Genomic DNA, 19,038 nt, shown 5'->3' with positions numbered 1-19,038 from the left:
ATTTCCCTTCACCCCACCCCTAATTTTATGATTATTAACTCCCTGATTTTCTATATTGTTTCACTACATATGAAACAATACAGATATAAATTTAGTATTTGAGGTAGGAATTTATGACAGAACAAATCCTCCCCTGTGTTTCCCTTCTCCCCAGGGAGCAGCCTCTGCAGGTGGGGAAGGGTTGGGTCAGGGCTGAGCCCAACCACCTGCTCTAAGACAATACCACTACTCCAGTCAGAGCTGACCAAAGACCTGGACCAAGGGTGTTGGGTGTCAGCCACTGGCAGGGGCCCCCTAAAGCTGCCTTCTCCTTCTCTCTTGGGGGTTAGGAGAGGACAGATCATTCTGGACAGAATGCCCACCTCCACTGCCCAGGGCTGGCTGGGAGCTTGGCCAGAAGTCAGCACCAAGCAGGACTTTACCACTTTCTGGGATCCTCAGAGGGAAAGAATGAGAGGACTAGGAAGAGGGCAGGAAGTCTCCAAAATGACTACAAAAATAAGCACTTTATTAAACAACAGGATTTTCAAGAAGTAGGGGCTCCAGCAGTGTCACTGCGCCATACTGTTGAGGCTGGATACATCAATGAGGTGGTGGGGCCGAAAGAAACTATCCAGGACTTGCTGGCCTGGGCTGGGCTTTCTCTGCGTGGATGGAGCAGACACCTGGGATCTTTTGGAACCCTGTGCAGAAGCCAAAAGAAGGAGGTACTAAGGAGGCAACAGAGTCCTCTCCTTCCACTCCTCTCCCCATTGCAGTGATAGAGCTCAGATTCTAGCCTGAATGTTGTAAAGCTTCCAACCTCTTCTATCAACTCTATATGGCAGCCCAAGGTAGTCTTCCTAAGATACAAACCTCACTCCTCTCCACCAAAAATGCCTTAGTGGCCTGGTGTTCATGGCCCTGACTGGCCTGCACAGACCCTGCTATGCTTACAGCTCCTTGAGCACTGCAGACTGCATTGTGGCACCTTTGCTCATACTACTCTTGGGCCTGGAAAGAATATTCTTACTGCTGATTCCCCTCCCAGACCTGGAGAAAATGATTCATTTCTTGAACCCAGATTACCAGCTGCATCTTCTAAGCAGCCTTTCCTGATCCTTGCCTCCCAGATAGAACTGAAAGCTCTCCACCTTATAAACCACAAAACTTGGTACAAGCATTTCACATACCTGTGACCCTGTTGTTAACATCATTTGTTCTTATTCCCTTTCCACCCTGGACCCTAGACTGTAAGGTTTCAAGATAAGAACTGTTCCTCTCCCTATGGTGAAGCCTGGTGTGGATAATGTTCATCCAAACATGTGTCATTTAACTCAACTGAAAACCTGTGGATTTGGGCCCGGGGAGAGATGCCTGGGTGAGGGCCAAGAGACTCACCTTGCAGGTCCCCAGCCGTTGGCCCTCGTACACACGGAACACCTAGCCAAGGACAGAGGGGGAGAGTGCAGGACTGGCATCTTTCCCCAGAAGAGCCAGACCCCTTTGTTCTCTCAACTTCATGCCCTAGTACATCTGTTTAAAATATGGTTTTTTCCTTTTACATAGTAATAGGTTCACATAGAACATATAGGAAGCACAAAAAGGTACAACGAAGACAACACAGGTAGTGCCTTTTTCATGGCGGTGGAGACAGCTGCGGTATGAAACTCCTCCCGGGTCAGCCAGCGAGCTCCAGGTGGTGTGATGGTCACTGGGATCTGCCCTTCCAGGGCCAAACCATATACTTGATATGTCAGCTTGATGTGAGAGAAGGTGTGGACCACCTGAAGGGAGGGTCAAGGGACTGAAACAGGCCTGTGGATATGTCCACAAAGCCATCACTCCTGCTCCTTCCGCTGGTCACTCACCTGCCCAAGGTGCTGGAGGTGGGTGGCTGGGAGGGGCCCAGCCCAACTCTGCAGTTCCCGCAGCAGGGCCTCACGCTGACATTGCCCTGAGGGCTCTGCAGTCACAGATGGGAACTCCCACAGTCCTGCCAGCAGACCTGAGAGGAAGGACAGCCAGGTGTGGTTGGGCCTTAGCTGCTGACTCCTCCATTTCTTCCGTGTTGCTCATGCCACTGCCCTCCACTCCGAGGATCCAGGTACCTGACTTAGGCCTCTGCACCAGCAGAATTCGAGCACCCCCAAGGGCCCTGGGCTGCTCCAGAACACAGGTGGCAGAGCACTCCTCCCTGGGGGGCCTCCGGCTGGCCTTTCTGGGAAAGTTGGCCACTCCCAGGGTCTGGTCCCAGGGCTCTGTGGGAGGCGCACACAGCTGGCACTGTCCAGTGCTGGGAGCTGGGAAGAGAGATCCCAAAGCCCCACTCAGGCTTAGGTGAACTTAGATGCCAACCCCAGAGAGCCGGCCGCGGCCCAGCTCTGCAGAATCTTATTCAAGTTGTAGGATTAACTAGAATGATACTTTCCACAAGCAGCTCCATGACAGTGCAGTGAAGGGCTGGGGCTGGTACTTACCACACTCCTCCACATCAGGACTGCCTGGCAGGCTCTGTGAGGCTACGAGCTGTTCCCGTTCCACCTAAGAGGCATAAGGCAAGGTGTCATAGGGAAGGGGTCACCCTCTAGGACCCCTGCCTGCCCCTTCCCCAGATGGCTCACCCTCTGGTGTGCCCGGCACATGCTCTGCACAGGGCACTGGCTGCAGCGTGGGTGCTGTGGGGTGCATACTGTGGCCCCCAGCTCCATGGCTGCTTGGTTAAAGTCCCCTGGCCGGGCTGGGTCTACCAGCTGCTGGGCTAAGCTCCTACAAGGAAACATTGCTATAAGCCAAAGACACTTTGGAGACACCCTTCCCAGTCTCCCCTATTACCCCAATATCCTACCAGAGCTGCTGGGAGACAAAGGTGCTTCCGGAATCAGCACCAATGGCTCGGACACGGCACAGCACCCGTACTACATTCCCATCTACCACACCAGTTGCCTGGCACAGAGGAATCCAGAAGTCAGCCTGGTCTGGGAGGAAGGTAGGTGGGCACACACAAAGTAGGGGTGGGCTATGGACTCACCTGACCAAAGGCAATGGAAGCAATAGCTCCAGCTGTGTACCGCCCCACGCCAGGCAGAAGCTTCTGCAGAGTCTCTGCTGTATGTGGCACATGGCCCCCTAGCTCTTCTACCACCTGAATGGGGTGGGAAGGCTCAAGGTTATGTGCTACCTGAGGCCCTGGGGCTCACCCTCCCTGTCTCCCCCTTACCTTCTGGGCTCCCTCCTGCAGCCGCCGGCCTCGAGAGTAGTAGCCCAGGCCAGCCCAGAGCTGGTTCACCTCCTATGGGTAGAGTCAGAGAGATCAGTGGTCAGTCCTCAGTTGTCCCCATTCCCCCTACCTTAGGGTGGCACTCACCTCCAGGGATGCACTGGCCAGGTCCTGCAGCGTTGGCCACTTCTAGAGCCCGAAGGTGATCAAAAGGAAGTAAGGTCAAGGGTGAGAGAGGTGAAGGAAGCCTTCTTTACCCCTACCCCAAAGGCTAGGCTTTCTCTGGGGTCTGGCTCAATGACCCTCCCCTTCTTTCCCTGAAGTCACCTGCATCCATCGGGTATAATAGTCGATCACCGTGGCAACCTGGGTCTGCTGCAGCATGACCTCTGAGACCCACACTGGGGGAGAGGGGTTGGCATGAGGGCACTGCTGAGCTGCCCTGCTCCCAGCCCACAGCCCCTACACCCCAGACCAGTGGGCATCCAGGCAAAGCAGCCCTGTTCTCAGGAGATGCACTCACCAGCATACGCCCGCCTGTCAGGGTCCACCTCACCCTCTGCCTGCCAATGCAATCCCAGACAAGGAGTTAGTGTGGAGGGGGCCTGGCACTAACCCCCCACCCCACTGTCCCTGCCCCCTAGCCTGCTTACCCGCCTTCTCCAGGGCAGGTCCCGTTTCTCTCGGTCATACCAGCTCAGAAGGTTCTCCCGAAAGACTGTGACCTCAGCTGTGTCTCTGAATAGATGGTATGGGGAGACAGAATCCCGCAATACCACCTCCTTCTGCCGTCTGGCCAAGCCTGCTGGGGCCTCAGGAAACTTAGGCATAGTCCCTGCACGGACAGTGCACCAGGTACCCAGGGCACTGTAGTCTGGCTGCTCCACCTTAGTGCTTCCCCCAAACCCTTGCTTAAGCTTTGAACCTGGAGTCAGACCAAAATGCTGTGTATGTAACCTTAACCAAATTTCTAGCCTTAACTTTCCTAGGGTGGTAGTGCTGGCTCCTTTGTCTCTGGGTCACGATGAAAATCCAACAGTTTCAGCCAAGCATAATGTATACCTGTTCAGGACTTTCCCATTTACAAAACACTTTCAGGCTCATAAACTCATCTGATCCCACAAAAGCCACAGGAGGAAGGAAATACACAAGCTACCACTCCATGTCACTGGTAAGAAAGCAGCCACTCAGAGAAATCATCCCAAAGTTACACAGCAAAGTCAGAATTAGATCGTAATTAGTCCCTTGAAGCCTTGATGCACAAACACGCTGTCTTCCCAGCCTGAATCGACCTCTCTTTCATGGCCAACGAAACCAACCCCTTCACCTTTGACTCAGACCAAGCTCCTCACCATCAGGGGTAGAAGGCTTGACCTGGCTGCTGCTAAGGACCTGCTTCTCCCTTCCCTCATGGCCAGACGCCTGCTTCTGGTGACAACTCCTCACAGCGGTTCGTGGCTTCTTCATGATGGCCTAGAAGAGAAAGGCCCAAAGTAGTCTGTCACAATGAGGTTGAATCTTGGGGCCCTTCAGTGAGTATAGCCACTTTCTCTACAGTACTTATTATAGAGTGTCTAGCTTTTCTTACTCTCCAGATGCTCATGGGGTTGCTCTTGGCTGGTTGTGGCACTGAGGTATGACCAGTAGGGCTGTTTCTGCAAGTGACTTCAGAGGGACCAACATTAGCATAGTCCTGGAGACACACACAAAAGAAGAGGCTGGGGCTGGGCTGGGGGCTGTACAGGAGCACCTGTATGTGTGTCCCTGATGTTTACTGTGACTGCGTGTGTGGACAGGGCTTCTTTAGGTATGTCTAAGAGCATGGGGCAGGTAGGAAGTTTATCTGCTCAGAGATGTGGCACATTTACACCGAAACAGGCTTTAGCAGTCATGCAATCCAACCTCCATTCTGCAGAAAGGAGAAACCAAGGATCAGAGATGTTAAGATATTTTTTTAGGGTGCCTGGGTGGCTCAGTCAGTTGCACGTCTGACTTTGGCTCAGGTCACGATCTCACAGTTGATGAGTTTGAGCCCCACGTCAGACTCTGCTGACAGCCTGGAGCCTGCTTCAGATTCTGTGTCTCCCTCTCTCTCTGCCCTTTCCCCACTCATGCTCCGTCTCTCTCTCTCTCTCTCTCTCTCTCTCAAAAATAAAAATAAGCATTAAAGATATTTTAAAAATATCTTTTTTTTAATGTTTGTTTTTATTTTTGAGAGAGAGAGAGAGAGAGAGAGAGGCAGAGAGACAGGGAGACACAGAATCCAAAGCAGACTCCAGGCTCTGAGCTGTCAGCACAGAGCCCGATCCAGAGCTCAAACCTACAAATCGCTAGATCATGACCTGAGCCGAAGTTGGATGCTTAACTAAACTAAGCCACCCAGCTGCCCCAGAGATGGTAAAAGATTTGCCTGAGAGCAGATGGCAAGTTGGGGTGGTGGTGGGAGGGGATGAGCTATTTTTTATTCCTAATCTTTTCCTGATCTAGTAAATCATAGCTGGCTGGCCACTAGTAATGAGAAATAGGTCTCAATTTCAATGAGAAATTGATCTTCACTGCTCCCTTACTGTTCTTTTGGTGCCCTTTTCTCTATATAGCTAACAGTTAGTGAAGGTTTGCCATATGCCAGACCTTATGCTAAGTGTTTTACCAATTTCTCACACAATCTCCAGATGACTCCATTAGGTACTTTCTAGTATTACCTCCATTTTAGTGATGAGGAAACTGAGGCTTGTAGAGATTAGGCAACTTGTCCACCCAAACCCTAAAGGTCTGCTTCCAGAGACTGCACTCTTGTGACTGCTATACTGCAGTCCCTGAAGCTTCAAACTCTCTCCTTAAAACTTAACTTCATCACCTCATTTTCATCAAAAGAGCTTGCTTGCTCCCTCAGAGAAAAAAAAAAAAAGAATGTACAGATTTGCTACACTCTACACTTATCTGCATTCTCCTTTTCCTTCCTCCCATTAAAGAATGGTCTCTTCTAAATTGTCCAAGCTCAGGGCCCTGCTCCTCAATCCCTTTTACAACACCCACTCTCCCCTTCATAGCCAAACTTCCTTCACCAAACTCACTAGCTCCATAATTCATTCTACAATCCATTCTCCATAGAGTAAAGCAATCTTATAAGACATGATCGTGTCACTTTCTTACTTAAAACTTTCAATGGCTTCCCACTAATTCACTGAATAAATATTTATGTAGTGCCTACTTTGTGCCGAGCAGTTTTAAGTACTTGGAATACTTCAGAAATAAAACACCAAAGGTTCCTGTTTTCATGGAACTTGTATTCTAATGGAGAGCAAAAAATAAATAATGCACATAAGTAAATTATATAGGCTGTCAGGTGGTAAATACTAGGATAAACAGAAAAAAAATATGTGAAGGGAAATAGGAGTGGTGGTGGTGGAATGTTGCGATTTTAAAGCACATGGATGGTCAAGGTGGGCCTTATTAAAGTGGTATTTGACCAATGATTTATGGCAGTTAAAGGAGTTAGCCATGTTCTAGCCACGGGAAAGGCATACTAAAAAAGAGCTAGTGGAATAGCCCTAAGGAAGGTGCCTGTTTGCAGAATAATAAGGAAGCCAGTGTGGTTAGAATAGACTGAGGAAAGATAAGTAGTAGATGAGGTCAAAGAGGTAAAGAAGGTGGGGGGCATAGAATCACTAAGTACCTTGTAAGCCACTAGAGCACTTTGTCACACTCATTGCTCTGAAAAGCCAATCCTCTTAAAATAGTTCTGTAAGCTCCAAAGATCCCCACCTTCCTCATCCCCTCACTCACTTTGCTCCAGCCATTTGTTTGCCTAAATAGTTGCTTCAATCATCCAGGTGTCTGTCCACCTTGACACCTCACCCAATCCTTCCCCTCTGCTTGGACAGCTCTTATCCTGTGCTTCATCCAACAGTTATTCATTCTTTCAGATCTTGACTTAAATGTCCAAATCAGCACCCAGTATTATCCTCTTATGTAATTCTCCATTTTTCCTCTTACACTAATTGTAATTTTACATTTGTGTTTGTTTGATGACTGTCTGCTTCCCCCACTTGACTATAAAACTCCATGAGCAAGTACTGAGTCTCTTGTTGACTATTGAGTCCCCAGAGCTTAGCACAGTGCTAAGTAAGCTGTATACGATAAACAACAGGATGGGAGAAACCCAAACAATTCTGAATAATGATGAAAAAGACTCAGTAGAGAGAGAAAAGTTGAAGATGAGCTAGAAATAGTGACTAACGAAAAGGTTGACTCCTTGTGGGTCCAGAGATGGGAACGGGAGCCTTTGAGAAAGAACAGGTCTCTCGCGGTATCAGGAGTCAAGTCCAATCACCCTCTAGGTCAAATATACCTCCTAAGCGCTTACAAGTTGTCCCTTCCTTGCCGTCCCTACTGCCGGAGCCTTAACTGAAGTCCTTATTATCACTTCCCTATATTATTTCAAAGGCTTCCTAGCCAGTCGGTGGCTTTAATCCCTCTGGCAGCCTCGTCTCGCGTCCCCCTCTCCGTCTTTTCACTTCCTGGACATGAAGCTCCCATTCCTCCCTGGGAACTTGCCTATTCCCAAAATATCCTTTCCCCCACACTCCCGTCTCCGCATAACTCCTATGCGTGCTTTAGGCTGCACCAGGGTAGCACCACCTCCTCTGGGGAGTCCGGACCCCACCCCCAACCCTGGGCCGAGCGGATGAAGACAACGTAAAGCTACCGCCCACGTTCCCGCAAAGTGCATGCGGGGAAGGAATTACCTACCTCCCGCGCAGTCTCCAAGGCCCAGCGTCCGACGCACTCCAGAGGGCGTGGCTCCAATCCACGCTGTGCCAGCCAAAGAGGTCCGAGCGCGCGCTGGGACACCTCCTCCGCGCCAGACCCGGGTGGTGTGAACGGAAGTCAGACCGGTCTGCGACTCGGCGGGTGTGGGGGGCGAGGCCCCGCCCCGATCCCTACAGCAGAAGCCGAGCGGAGAAACGAAGCGGAAGCCCCGCGTACCCCCCACACACCACTCAGGCGAGGGGCCCTCCGTGTCATGGCCGCCGACAGTGACGATGGCGCAGTCTCAGCCCCAGCGGCCTCTGATGGTGAGTGGCTTCCCAGGGCTTCCTCCTTAAAACTCTGTGCGCTCCGGGAAGGGGAAGGCCTCGGGCTTACGGCTCTAGAAACTGACTTCCAACGTTCAACTAGCTCACCTCCGAACCAGCCACGAGGAGACTACAAGTCCCGGTGTGCACCGCAGCTCGGCTGCAAAAGCCTTGCGTGTTGGGAGCTTAGACGGGGACCGTGGGGGCATGTCGGGAGATGTAGTCTAAGGCTCATGGTTAAGTGTAGCGGATTGGGAGTCGTGGTCCAAAGAAGTGGGACGTGTTGGGGCTTGGGTGTGAGGAATTATTTATGAGGCTCTGGGGCATCATGGCTACCACCGCTTTTGGCTACTGGGGCACAGATCGGACTGGGCCACAGTCCGACCTTCCTCTTCTGCGGATTGTGATGCTGAAGGGAGAAGTTATTTTCCCAAAAGCTCACATAAACCACTGGAAGACGCAGGCTTTCTCTCCCCAAATTCAGGGTACTGCTCATTTCAAGGCCTGTGTTTAGAGCATGTATGGTACAAAGGGTTTGAGGAGAAAGCTGCCATTTCTTGCCTTAATGGAAACTGCCCCCCAACATTCCGCCCCCAGCCATGGCCTGCCTTGGTATTGGTTTCCCTGGACCCCTGCCTGAGCATTAACATCATTTGCTCTCCTTACCCTCAGGTGGTGTCTGCAAAACCACAAAATCTGGGGAGGAGCTAGTAGTCCAGGTTCCTGTGGTGGATGTGCAGAGTGACAACTTCAAGGAGATGTGGCCATCCCTCCTGCTGGCCATAAAGACAGCTAGCTTCGTGGCTGTGGACACGGTGAGGGTTGGGGAATGGGGAGGACAGGTAGTTTTGAAAGGGCTGGTTGGTGCTGGGAACCTAACACAACTCTCCCTTTACCCACTCATAGGAACTGAGTGGGCTTGGGGACAGGAAGAGTTTGCTGAACCAGTAAGTATAAGCCCTGATCTTAGTGTCAGCCTTGGCAGGAGGGGAAGACCTCATCCCTGGAGTAGAATTCACAGTCCTGGGTGGTTTGAGGGCTAGCTCCCAGCCACAGCCACCCCCTAAACCCAACCCCAAGGTGCATCGAGGAACGTTACAAGTCCGTGTGTCATGCTGCCAGGACCCGTTCTATTCTCTCCCTGGGCCTCGCCTGCTTCAAGCAGCAGCCAGATAAGGTATGGGCTGATCTCACATCTATCCCTGGTCTTTGGCTGGCAGGGAGGAGGGTTGAAATCCTGGAGAACATCAGGTGTGAGTTGTTTTTATCCCAAATCCTGATATAGCAGATCCTTTCTCTCCCAGGGTGAACACTCATACCTGGCTCAGGTGTTCAATCTGACCCTGCTATGCATGGAAGAGTATGTGATAGAACCAAAGTCTGTGCAATTCTTGGTACAGCATGGCTTCAACTTCAACCGGCAGTATGCTCAGGGTATCCCTTACCACAAGGGTAATGACAAGGTAGGTCTCCAGCCTTGAGACTGCCCCTTCTGTGGCTTCATTTCTTCCTAACCTAGGCTGGGTATGTAGGGAGGATCTGCTCAGTATGGGAAATCACTAGAGACAGGGCTGGGGAAACAAGCCTGATACATAGAATAGCATTGGGTAAGGCAGGGAGGTAGAGCTTTCCAGGTAGGGGAGCCAGATAGAAATGTCCTGCAAAAGAGGCTCCCTAGGGGACTCTTCTTCCTGATGACCTCTTTCTTTCTACCCAGGGTGATGAGAGTCAGAGCCAGTCAGTGAGGACACTCTTCCTGGAGCTAATCCGGGCCCGCCGGCCCCTGGTACTACACAATGGTCTCATAGACTTGGTGTTCTTGTACCAGAACTTCTATGCACACCTTCCCGAGAGCTTGGGAACCTTCACTGCGGACCTGTGTGAAATGTTCCCAGCCGGCATTTATGACACCAAGTATGCTGCTGAGTTTCATGCCCGCTTCGTGGCCTCCTACCTAGAATATGTTTTCCGGAAATGGTGAGGAACTGGTTGAGGTTTAGGGATGGGGCCTGGTATAAGCCTGACTGTTTCATTTACATAAGGTATTTATTGAGTGCCTACCATGTGCCAGGCACTATTTTAGGTGCTGAGGATTCAGCAGTGAGCAAAACAGACAAAAAACCCTGTTCCTATGGAATTTATACACTAGTGGACCAATACCCTCTTGCGCTGTTGCAGTGAGCGGGAAAATGGGAAGCAGCGGGCAGCCGGCAGCCCACACCTTACCCTGGAGTTCTGCAGCTATCCTACTAGCATGAGGGCCCATATTGACTACCGCTGCTGCATGCCCCCTACGACCCACCGTCCTCATTCCACCAGCATCTGTGACAATTTTTCGGTAAGAGCACCCACCCATTTCCTGGGGGGGGAGGGGGGAAAGTTCTGATGCCTGGAATCCCTGTCTAAGCCTCTTTCCTACCTCTAGGCCTATGGCTGGTGCCCCTTGGGACCGCAGTGTCCTCGGTCCCATGATATTGACCTTATCATTGACACTGATGAGGCTGTGGTGGAGGACAAGCGGCGACGGCGGCGACGTAGGGAAAAACGGCGGAGGGCTTTGTTGGGCCTGCCTGGGAAACAGACCTCTGAGGAAAATGAGGATGGCCCTCCCATGAAGCAGGTCTGTGGGGATGGCCTCAAGGCTGAGGAAATTGAGCAGGAAGTGGCTGAAGATGAGACTAGGAGCCAGCCTGGCTTGGAGAAAGGTCACAAAAATGACTTGGAGATGGGGCTCAAAGCAACAAGGCTGGAAACAGCTGATGTGGCTACCTCAGAAGCGCCAGGAGGTCAAGCCAATCCTCACCCAGTGGCTGGGGATGGGTTGCATCGAGCTGGTTTTGATGCCTTTATGACAGGTTTTGTAATGGCCTATGTGGGAGTGAGCCAAGGACCCCAGATCTGTAGCTCTGGACCCTGGCTACCTGAATGCCACAACAAGGTATATCTGAGTGGCAAGGCTGTACCCCTCACAGTGGCCAAGAGCCAGTTCTCCCGTTCCTCCAAAGCCCACAACCAGAAGATGAAGCTGGCTTGGGGCAGCAGCTGACACAACTTCTGCCTAGCACTCAGGGCCCAGGACGAGAACTGAGAGTGGAATACAAGTGTCTGGGTCCCTCTAGCTTGTGAATGACAGAGTTGGGGGGGTCAGGGGGTGGGGTCCTGGCAGAGATACTGCTGCATCTGTCTTGCACCTTCTCCTTTACCCCAGAGGATGAGGAACAAGGGTACACGTAAGAAGGCTGACTAGCACCTGTAACACCAACTTTATTTATTTTTAAATCTGAAAGTGTCTTGGGGAAAAAGTATTACCAAAAAATCAACAGAAACAAGTTATGAAAATATTTGACCAGCTTCATCTTTGGTTATTTCTTATTGCGGTTCTGTAAGGACAGACTGTTCCCATAGCTCCAGCCATAGCAGGAAGGGAAGAAAATCAGTCCATGTATAAACCATTTAACCAGTTGGGTGTGTCACATGTTGACAAATACATAGAGCAGGCCCTGGGGCCTACAAAACCAGCCCCACTCCCAACCACAGGGTCGAAAGTTTTATGGGGCAGAACATTAAGACTCCTTCATAAATATGAAAATAGATTAATCAACTGGAAAAGACCTTTGAATAGGTTAGCTAAGAGCCATGACCACTACACGGCCTCACCCTCCCCTTGCATAGAAATGTAGTGATGTGGTCTGACTGTGCAGTAAGTGCAAACAGCAATTATTCAAGTGTCTTAGACATACTGGCAAGAAGCTCCCCAGTCTTCAGGTCTGAGAAATAGCCATGCTCTTTATGGCTTCCTGGTCAGCTCCAGGTTCCATCCAGTAGCTTATATGCCCCAGGAAAGGGCAAAAGACAGACCTGGAGTAGGAAAAGAACCTGGGGTAATAGCTGCCTGCCAGCGCAAACTAGAACTAGGAGTCCTCTGGTCCTGTCTGGGGAAGTGCATTGGGAGTCGGGTGGGAGCCAGAGCTCCTTGCTGGATTTCAGAAGCTTGGTATCATCTGTTGGCCCTAAGTAGGAAAGCCTTTCACTGCTGTCTCCCCTCTCATGCACAGCCATTAGGCACTTGGAATCCCCATATTGAGCCTGGCTCGGCCTAGCCAGCCTGCTCTGTAGGCCACAGGGAAGAGTCAAGGCTGTACATAAGAGGGCCCAGTGGCTTCAACTGAAGGTCCACCCCCAAGGTGAGCTGGGACTAGCCCCCCTCACCCATCCTGTTCTCCCTGGGTTTTCAGGCCTACGCCTGAGACAGAAAACGGGACTGGAGCCAAGCTTCTTGGCCTTTCTTCTTCTACCTCCATCTCCTCAGAGGCACCTGCAAGGCATGGACTAGCTCCCTGGGGCCTGGGCCCAAAACCATTTTCTTCTTGGGGACTGGAGCAGTCCATGGCTTCATGGGCCAGAACAGGTGGTAGGGCAGATGCTCGGAATGGCGGGATCTCTCTTACTCTGTACTTGAGACTACTGAGGCGTGGTGGGGGCCCATCAGATAGTGAATCTTCTCGGCCCACAAATGGACAGGCCTCTTGATGCAAGAACTCTGGTGAACCAGGCAAAGAACGCCACCGGCGAGCAGGTGGGGCCAGGGGCTCCTGCCAATCAGCCAGAGGCAGAGTTCCAGGCCCTGGTGCATCTAGGTCAAATACCAGCGAGATGACAGACTTGCTGGGCAGGTCAAAGAACTTGATCTTGCCACCCTTGAGGTCCTGGCGAGCACTGAAAGGGTTGATTTTGGGGGTGCGGACAGTACCACCTCGTTGTGGCTGGTAGTAGGGGTCCAAGACGTTTACTGTACGTGGGGGCTTACGGGAAAAGATGTCTGACTGGCTTCGAGACAGCCAGATAGTACGTCTTGGGCGTGGGGACTTGGGAGGGATCTTGTCATCCAGTGAGCTCAGTCGCTTTACACCAGGTCCCTTCTCCAAGAGTCCTGAAAAACAGTCAAGTCAGGGTTACTCACACTAGTCATGACAAACAGAAGCAGCACCTTGTGCCACAAAGTGTTTCACCAATGAGAAACAAGGGAGGCAATATGCCAAGTCATAACTCTGAAGAGTCCCATACTTTTTCCATCATCCCCTGCCCCTCTGCCTTTCTTCTGGACATGAGATCCTGCATTGAGCCCTAGAGAGGAAGGCCCCACATCCTAATTTCTTCCCTTGGGATCAGGTGAAACACTATGGTCTAATCTCTTACCCTTGACTGTGGGCTGCAGCTTCCTGTCCGTCTCCAGCTCTTCTTCCTGTAGATGGCTCAGAATTTCCTCCAAGGTCTTCCCAATCTCCGCAAAGGATGGGCGTAGTTTGGGGTCCATCTGTGGTCATCCACACCAGCCATTAGCCCTGCGCTCCTATTTTCCACCCCAAGGATGGCGTTTGAGTCTGTTTCTGGCATCTTTTAAGATTCAGGTGTGCAGCTAAGCTCTTTTCTGAAGGCCCCAGGCCATGAGGATGATTCCCAGAGCTAAGGTCAGGGGAGATGCTGTTGTCTAATACCCTCCCCTATCAGCACCCTTTCTGTATGGGTCTTATCCCCTTGTTGGGCACAGAACCCTCCGAAAGAGTACACTTAACATTAGTTTGTTCTGTTCTTGAGTTCTGCTGCTAACATGTCTCTGGGAGCTACCTGAGGAAAGCCCAGCTACCCCTTGGTCATAACAGGTAGGTCCAGCCCCAGAGCTGTATAAAGTGAGGGTTAACAAAAGTTCTTCCCATAGGCCTTAAGACCAGCTGGACCCAAAGTCCAATCGAAACCTGACCAGAGCTCTATCAGTATTGAAAGCAAGAGGTGGTAAGTCTACCCTGCACGCTGAAGACTACAATACAAAGCAGTTTTCCTTTTCTTGGTCCAGGGCTCTGGACTGTCTGTTAGGCCTGGAGGAGGGGATGTGGGCACTGCCACTCATCAGTGAAAATGAGGCTCCTCATGAACCTTAATGAGCAGCTTGTCCCTACAGTCCTAACCAGGTGAAAAGAGTTCAGCCAGCCCCTGACCAAAGCTGGGGGAAGGGGAGGGAGACACTCACATTACAGCAGTTGAAGGTGAGCTGCAGAAATTCTGGGGGACAGTCTCCCACCATATGCTGGAAAGCGTCATAGTCTAATCCGAAGTTCTGTGGATGGGTATGGTGGGGAGGGGACATTGGTAGACGGGTCATTAATCCCTCCACCCATCCTGGGCTGCTTAGGAGAGGCTGAGAATTGCCCCAAAGAAGTAACCACACAGACAGTTCCAGCAACTCCACCCCAGTAACAACAGACCCATAGCCTCAAAACCAGCCCCATCCCAGTGGCACTGTCCCCTATACCTGCAGCTCACCTCTGTGCGAGGAAGGTAGTCCGGATCAGCTTGGATGCGGGCGATGATCTCACAGAGGATGATTCCATAAGAGAACACGTCCGCCTGGTGGGTAGTAAGACCTCAGTTTCCTTCTCAGTGGGGTGAGAGGTGGGGTCTGTGTCCCTCAGGTCTGCCAGCCCAGGCCTAAGCCCTGTATTTCATTCAGTTCATTTACTGGGTAGCTGCCAAGTACCAACCCTGCTCTGAGCAGGATGTAGATACTTACCGTGAACATACAGGGTGATTGATCCTGGACACTTTCCTGATAAGAGTGGATTCTAAGGAGAACCAGGCCCTGGGCTCCCCAGACTCACCTTTTCATTGTAGGGCTCATCTCGGAGAACCTCAGGTGCCATCCAGAAGGGTGAGCCCACCACAGCCAGCTTCTCATTCCCCATGCTGTGGGGTGGGGGTGAGGGGAGAGATTATATGGAGAATGAGCTCACCACTGGCTGGTGCAATGGGATATCTGACCATTGGGAATTCTTCTCCCTGAAGAATGGACACAGACTAAGACTGACCAAATTTAGGGAGCTGAGATTGAACTGTAACCAAGTTCTGGCCTCTGGGGAGGAAGCTGGCATTTTTCCTTTGCTTCAGTCTCTTCTGTGACCCCAGCACCTATTAGGGCTACCCACCTGACGTCAGGAATCTTCTCAGCCAGGCCAAAGTCAGCTACCACTGCAGAGTAACCATTCTCATCCCTCTTTATCAGGCAGTTCTAGGGTTCCCAAAGAAGAAGACAATGTGGCTCAGAAGGGGGACCAGCCAGCCATAGAGTTACCACCACCCCTCCCTGCCACAGGGCACCTTGTCTTCTCCTTGGTGAAACTACACTCAGGCTGACCCAGTGGTCAGACCTGGGACTCTGTCAGCCATGTGAAATGAGTTAGGCCTGGATCTTGGGTGGCTGCCATAAGAGTCATATGCTTCAAACAAATATTTATCTTTGCTTTTATATACTAAGCATGGTTCTAAGTGCCAGAGAAAGCTCAATGAACAGACATCTTTGTCCTCTTGGAGCTTACAATCTAGTGGAGGAAGACGGACTATCAGGTCCCTGCCTCCCATCCTCTTTTCCTCAGAATGCAGAGACCCAAAGTAATATAAGTGTAGGACAAGTGCCAGGTCTGCACTACCTTTCATTGCCCAGAGGATCACAACCAACCTCCTCAATGGCATTAAAAGTCTATGATCTGGCTCCAACCACTGGCCTGCCCCCTACCCCCCGGCTGCTGCTCCTGTGCACACATCTCCATCTAAACTTGTCACAGACAAGCCTGACCTGTGAAGCCTGAACAGCCCCTTCAAGCCTTTGTCTTTGCTTCTATTGCTTCCTTCCATTTGGAATGTTCTCTCAACTCTCCTTTTCACCTCAGATTTTATGTGTTTTAAGGTAAGTGACCTTTCCATCCTGTCGTCTCCAGCTCTCACCACCCTCTCTCTTCTCAGCTCCTTTAACTCCTCCTCTATGCCACTTCCCCTTACAGTCTAACAGAGAGCAGGTTCTGGTTCAGGCCCTCTGATAGCACTCAACTCATGAGAGAGGCTCAGGATGTGCTCACCGAACAAATGCTGCTGTCCCCAGAGAAAAGATGAACACAAATGGCTTGTAAATAAACACAAATCAGCAACCGGCTCTCCCCAAACAGCTACATTCAAAATAGCCCTACACCACTCGCTCATGAGGCACCTCACACCACCTTCTTCCTCCAAAGGCAGGAGAGAGTAGGGATCCTTGGCTCAGGGACATTTCTGGGGCCAGCAAACCCCTATTTGACCCAAACCTACCCTCTCTCCTTACCAGGTTTGGCATGCAGTTGCCAAGTCACCTCCTGCTTACTCTACCTCAGGTACCAATCACCCCCTGCCCCCTACTTTGGCCTTGACATTATCATACTATTTTCTCCCTGAGCTGGAGGGAGCCTGTGATTTCATCACATCTAACCTGGGCCCGAGTAGACGTGCATCATCTCTGGCTTCCAAGCAGGACCATCCTTGTACTTGTCCTGGCTTTGGCCTTCCCATCAGGTTCTGCTGGCTCAGCACCCCATAACCCCCTGACTATGACCATGAGAAGATGGGCCCTAGGCCAGCTTGCCTATTAAACAGCTGAAGCCCAGGCCATAGGGCACAGGCTTATGAGGCAGTGGCAGCTCAGATCTGTCACCTATTTTTCTCCCCTCCTATTTGATCTGCAACTCCTTTCTCCTGTCTCCAAGGCTCAGTCTAAAGTCCTACTTACTATTTGCTTTATAGCCCTCAGAAACTGCCCTGTAAATTCTGCCTGGGAGGAGGAGATAAGGAACAGAAAATGGCCACAGTACTCTGCCCTTGTCAAAGCTCTGTGGTTTCTGCCCGATCTTCACATTCATAGACATCTACTGTCCACTCACTGCAAATCATCCATCTAGGAGTATAGGACTTCACAGTAGCTTCTCTGAACAGCTGAGAAATGGCTAAGGCAGGGATGATCAGGGCCCCACAATATGGGGCAAGGCTACCCAGTTTGCCTCTGGTCTGGAGGATGACCACTGCCCCTCATAAAGTTTCTCACAGCCAATAGCTGGGCATTGGAGCCAAAGACAAAGATGGGATACTGAAAAACAAAAGAGCCAAATTTTAGACGTCTGTATTTCTAAAGGGATAAGGCAAATGAGGAGAAGCCCTGATGGATTAGCCCTAGTGGTATTTTCCAAAACCTCCTGAGCCTGTCCTTAATGGGGTCTAGGCTAGCGAAGTTTGGCTGGCAACACTTGCCGTTTTTACTTCCTTATCTCCCACTCATTCCTCATGGGTTTCTGCTGTAAGTTCTCACATGACTCTAGGGCTTTAAGCTCAATAGACAAAAATTAGTCCTTATATTAACTTGATCTTTCTGCTGTTGACATTGTTGATTCTTTCAACACTTTTATATATGATTCAGGAATCATTAATACCAGGAGTGCAGAGAATAAACAGTTGTGGTCCTGAGGCTAACAGACTAGCTATTAGAGGCTAGTTAGAGGCTATTCCTGTTCCCTTTCAATTCTTCTCTCCTGGCTTCTGTGACACTACAGCCCTGGTTTTCCTTCTCTACCTTTGGCTACTGTACAGGCTCCAGTGCAGGTACTTCTTCCCATCTCAAGCTCTCAGCATTCTATCTTCAGCCTACATCTCTCAGGCTCCATTTGTGCTGATGACTCCCAAATGTATATCCTCAGACCTGACCTTTATCCTCAAGCTTCAGATTTGCATATCCAGTCTATTTCTGGACATCTCCTAGATTACTCATATTGAATTCCATACATGCAAACCTGAACTCACTTTTTCCCTCAAAAGCTAAAGCTAGCTAAGCTAGCAACCTGGGATTCACCCTAGATTTTTTACTCTTACTCCAACTAATTTAGCTTCTAAATATTTTTCAAATCTGCCCCTCCCTCTTCATTCCCCACCCCTCCCCGCCCCCACCTTTGCATTAGTCCAGGTCCTCCTTATTCTTCCCAGGGATATTGCAGTGCTCTTCTAACTGATCTCTATGGCTTAGTCCAGGCTTGAACTCCATAATCCACCTTCCTCATTCCTTCCAGCATGACTTTAGTAAAACGTAAATCTGTGTTACTCTCCTGTTAAAAGCCATCAATGACATACTGTGATTGTTTTTATATTAAATGCCCAGAATAAGCAAACCCATAGAAGTGAAAATGGACTAGTGGTTGCCCAGGGCTGAAGGGAGAGGGGAATAGAATCTGGGGCTTTCATTTCGGATGGTGAAAAGTTCTGAAGTTAGATAGTGGTGATGGCTGAATGTACTAAAAACCACTGAAATACATACTTTGAGAGGGCAAATTTTATTTTATGTGAAGTGTATCTCAAAAAGCTATTACTTTTAAAAAGCTGACAGTGGTTTTCTTCATTTCCTGTCTAGAAGATTAAATCCAAGTTTGATAGTATATGATCAGAGTCCTCTCCTTTTCAGCTCTTATTCCCTACCACTCCTACCTCCCAGTCTGCCCATTGTACTGTTCATGCCACTATGCCTTTGTTTATGCAATTCCCTTTGTCTACTCTGCTCTGGAATATTAGCCCCACCACATGCATGTGCACACACACACACTACTTATTCATAAGTAGAATTCAATTTTCAAGATTCAGCTTAGTTATTTTCTCTTCCAAGAAGCCTGCTCTGTACCCTCAGGTTGGGTTAAATACCACTTTTTCAAAGCATCTTATGCATTGCCCTTTCTGTAACCTTAGCATCTGCTATATTATAATGCAAGTGTCTGTACAGTTCATTCCCATTACTATAGACTATAAGCTGTAGGAAAGCAGTAATGTCTTAAGAGGAAGGTGGCCCAGAGAATACTAGGTAGTATCCCTTCCCTAGGGTAAGGGAAAGATTGCCTACTTCTGTCTGTATGGTACTGTAGGAATTACAAAACA

At 50.2% G+C, this 19,038-nt stretch overlaps 3 protein-coding genes across 13 annotated transcripts in view; 1 reads left to right on the top strand and 2 right to left on the bottom strand.

Annotated features, from left to right (window-relative positions):
• Positions 1-487: 487 nt before the first annotated feature.
• On the bottom strand, positions 488-8,061 carry MUTYH (mutY DNA glycosylase). Of its 8 annotated transcripts, XM_058717605.1 has the most exons (18): positions 7,952-8,061; positions 4,975-5,108; positions 4,788-4,892; positions 4,552-4,672; positions 3,853-4,034; positions 3,723-3,762; positions 3,527-3,600; positions 3,347-3,388; positions 3,200-3,271; positions 3,011-3,124; positions 2,828-2,925; positions 2,604-2,748; positions 2,460-2,523; positions 2,091-2,282; positions 1,851-1,987; positions 1,614-1,766; positions 1,381-1,422; positions 488-683 (listed from the first exon to the last, which is right to left on the bottom strand). In XM_058717605.1, the coding sequence occupies exons 2-18, from the start codon at positions 5,020-5,022 to the stop codon at positions 552-554; spliced, it is 1,761 nt and encodes a 586-aa protein (XP_058573588.1). In that variant the 5' UTR covers positions 5,023-5,108; positions 7,952-8,061; the 3' UTR covers positions 488-551. The 8 variants fall into 8 exon arrangements, with proteins under 8 accessions (XP_058573588.1, XP_058573590.1, XP_058573587.1 ...); XM_058717607.1 differs by lacking the exon at positions 4,975-5,108 and having other exon boundaries at positions 7,952-8,042; XM_058717604.1 differs by lacking the exon at positions 7,952-8,061 and having other exon boundaries at positions 4,975-5,306.
• A 91-nt stretch (positions 8,062-8,152) lies between these two features.
• TOE1 (target of EGR1, exonuclease) lies at positions 8,153-11,618 on the top strand. 2 transcript variants are annotated; one of them, XM_058717616.1, is made up of 8 exons: positions 8,153-8,277; positions 8,950-9,092; positions 9,184-9,224; positions 9,358-9,454; positions 9,582-9,740; positions 9,995-10,254; positions 10,456-10,615; positions 10,703-11,618. In XM_058717616.1, the coding sequence occupies exons 1-8, from the start codon at positions 8,226-8,228 to the stop codon at positions 11,321-11,323; spliced, it is 1,533 nt and encodes a 510-aa protein (XP_058573599.1). In that variant the 5' UTR covers positions 8,153-8,225; the 3' UTR covers positions 11,324-11,618. The 2 variants fall into 2 exon arrangements, with proteins under 2 accessions (XP_058573599.1, XP_058573600.1); XM_058717617.1 differs by lacking the exon at positions 9,582-9,740.
• Positions 11,522-19,038, bottom strand: part of TESK2 (testis associated actin remodelling kinase 2) — a 138,760-nt gene continuing 131,243 nt past the window's right edge. For all 3 annotated transcript variants that reach the window (XM_058717613.1, XM_058717614.1, XM_058717615.1), the window contains 6 exons: positions 15,255-15,337; positions 14,931-15,015; positions 14,596-14,679; positions 14,303-14,389; positions 13,474-13,591; positions 11,522-13,207 (listed from right to left, as the gene is read on the bottom strand). In XM_058717613.1, coding sequence (XP_058573596.1) covers positions 12,483-13,207; positions 13,474-13,591; positions 14,303-14,389; positions 14,596-14,679; positions 14,931-15,015; positions 15,255-15,337 — 1,182 coding nt within the window. In that variant the 3' untranslated portion in view covers positions 11,522-12,482. The remainder of the gene's footprint in view (positions 13,208-13,473; positions 13,592-14,302; positions 14,390-14,595; positions 14,680-14,930; positions 15,016-15,254; positions 15,338-19,038) is intronic.

Source organism: Neofelis nebulosa, chromosome 2 (genome assembly GCF_028018385.1).
Source record: "Neofelis nebulosa isolate mNeoNeb1 chromosome 2, mNeoNeb1.pri, whole genome shotgun sequence".
NCBI classification, from domain to species: domain Eukaryota; kingdom Metazoa; phylum Chordata; class Mammalia; order Carnivora; family Felidae; genus Neofelis; species Neofelis nebulosa.
Note: the sequence above shows the minus strand (reverse complement) of the source record. Positions and strands in the feature narration are given on the sequence as shown.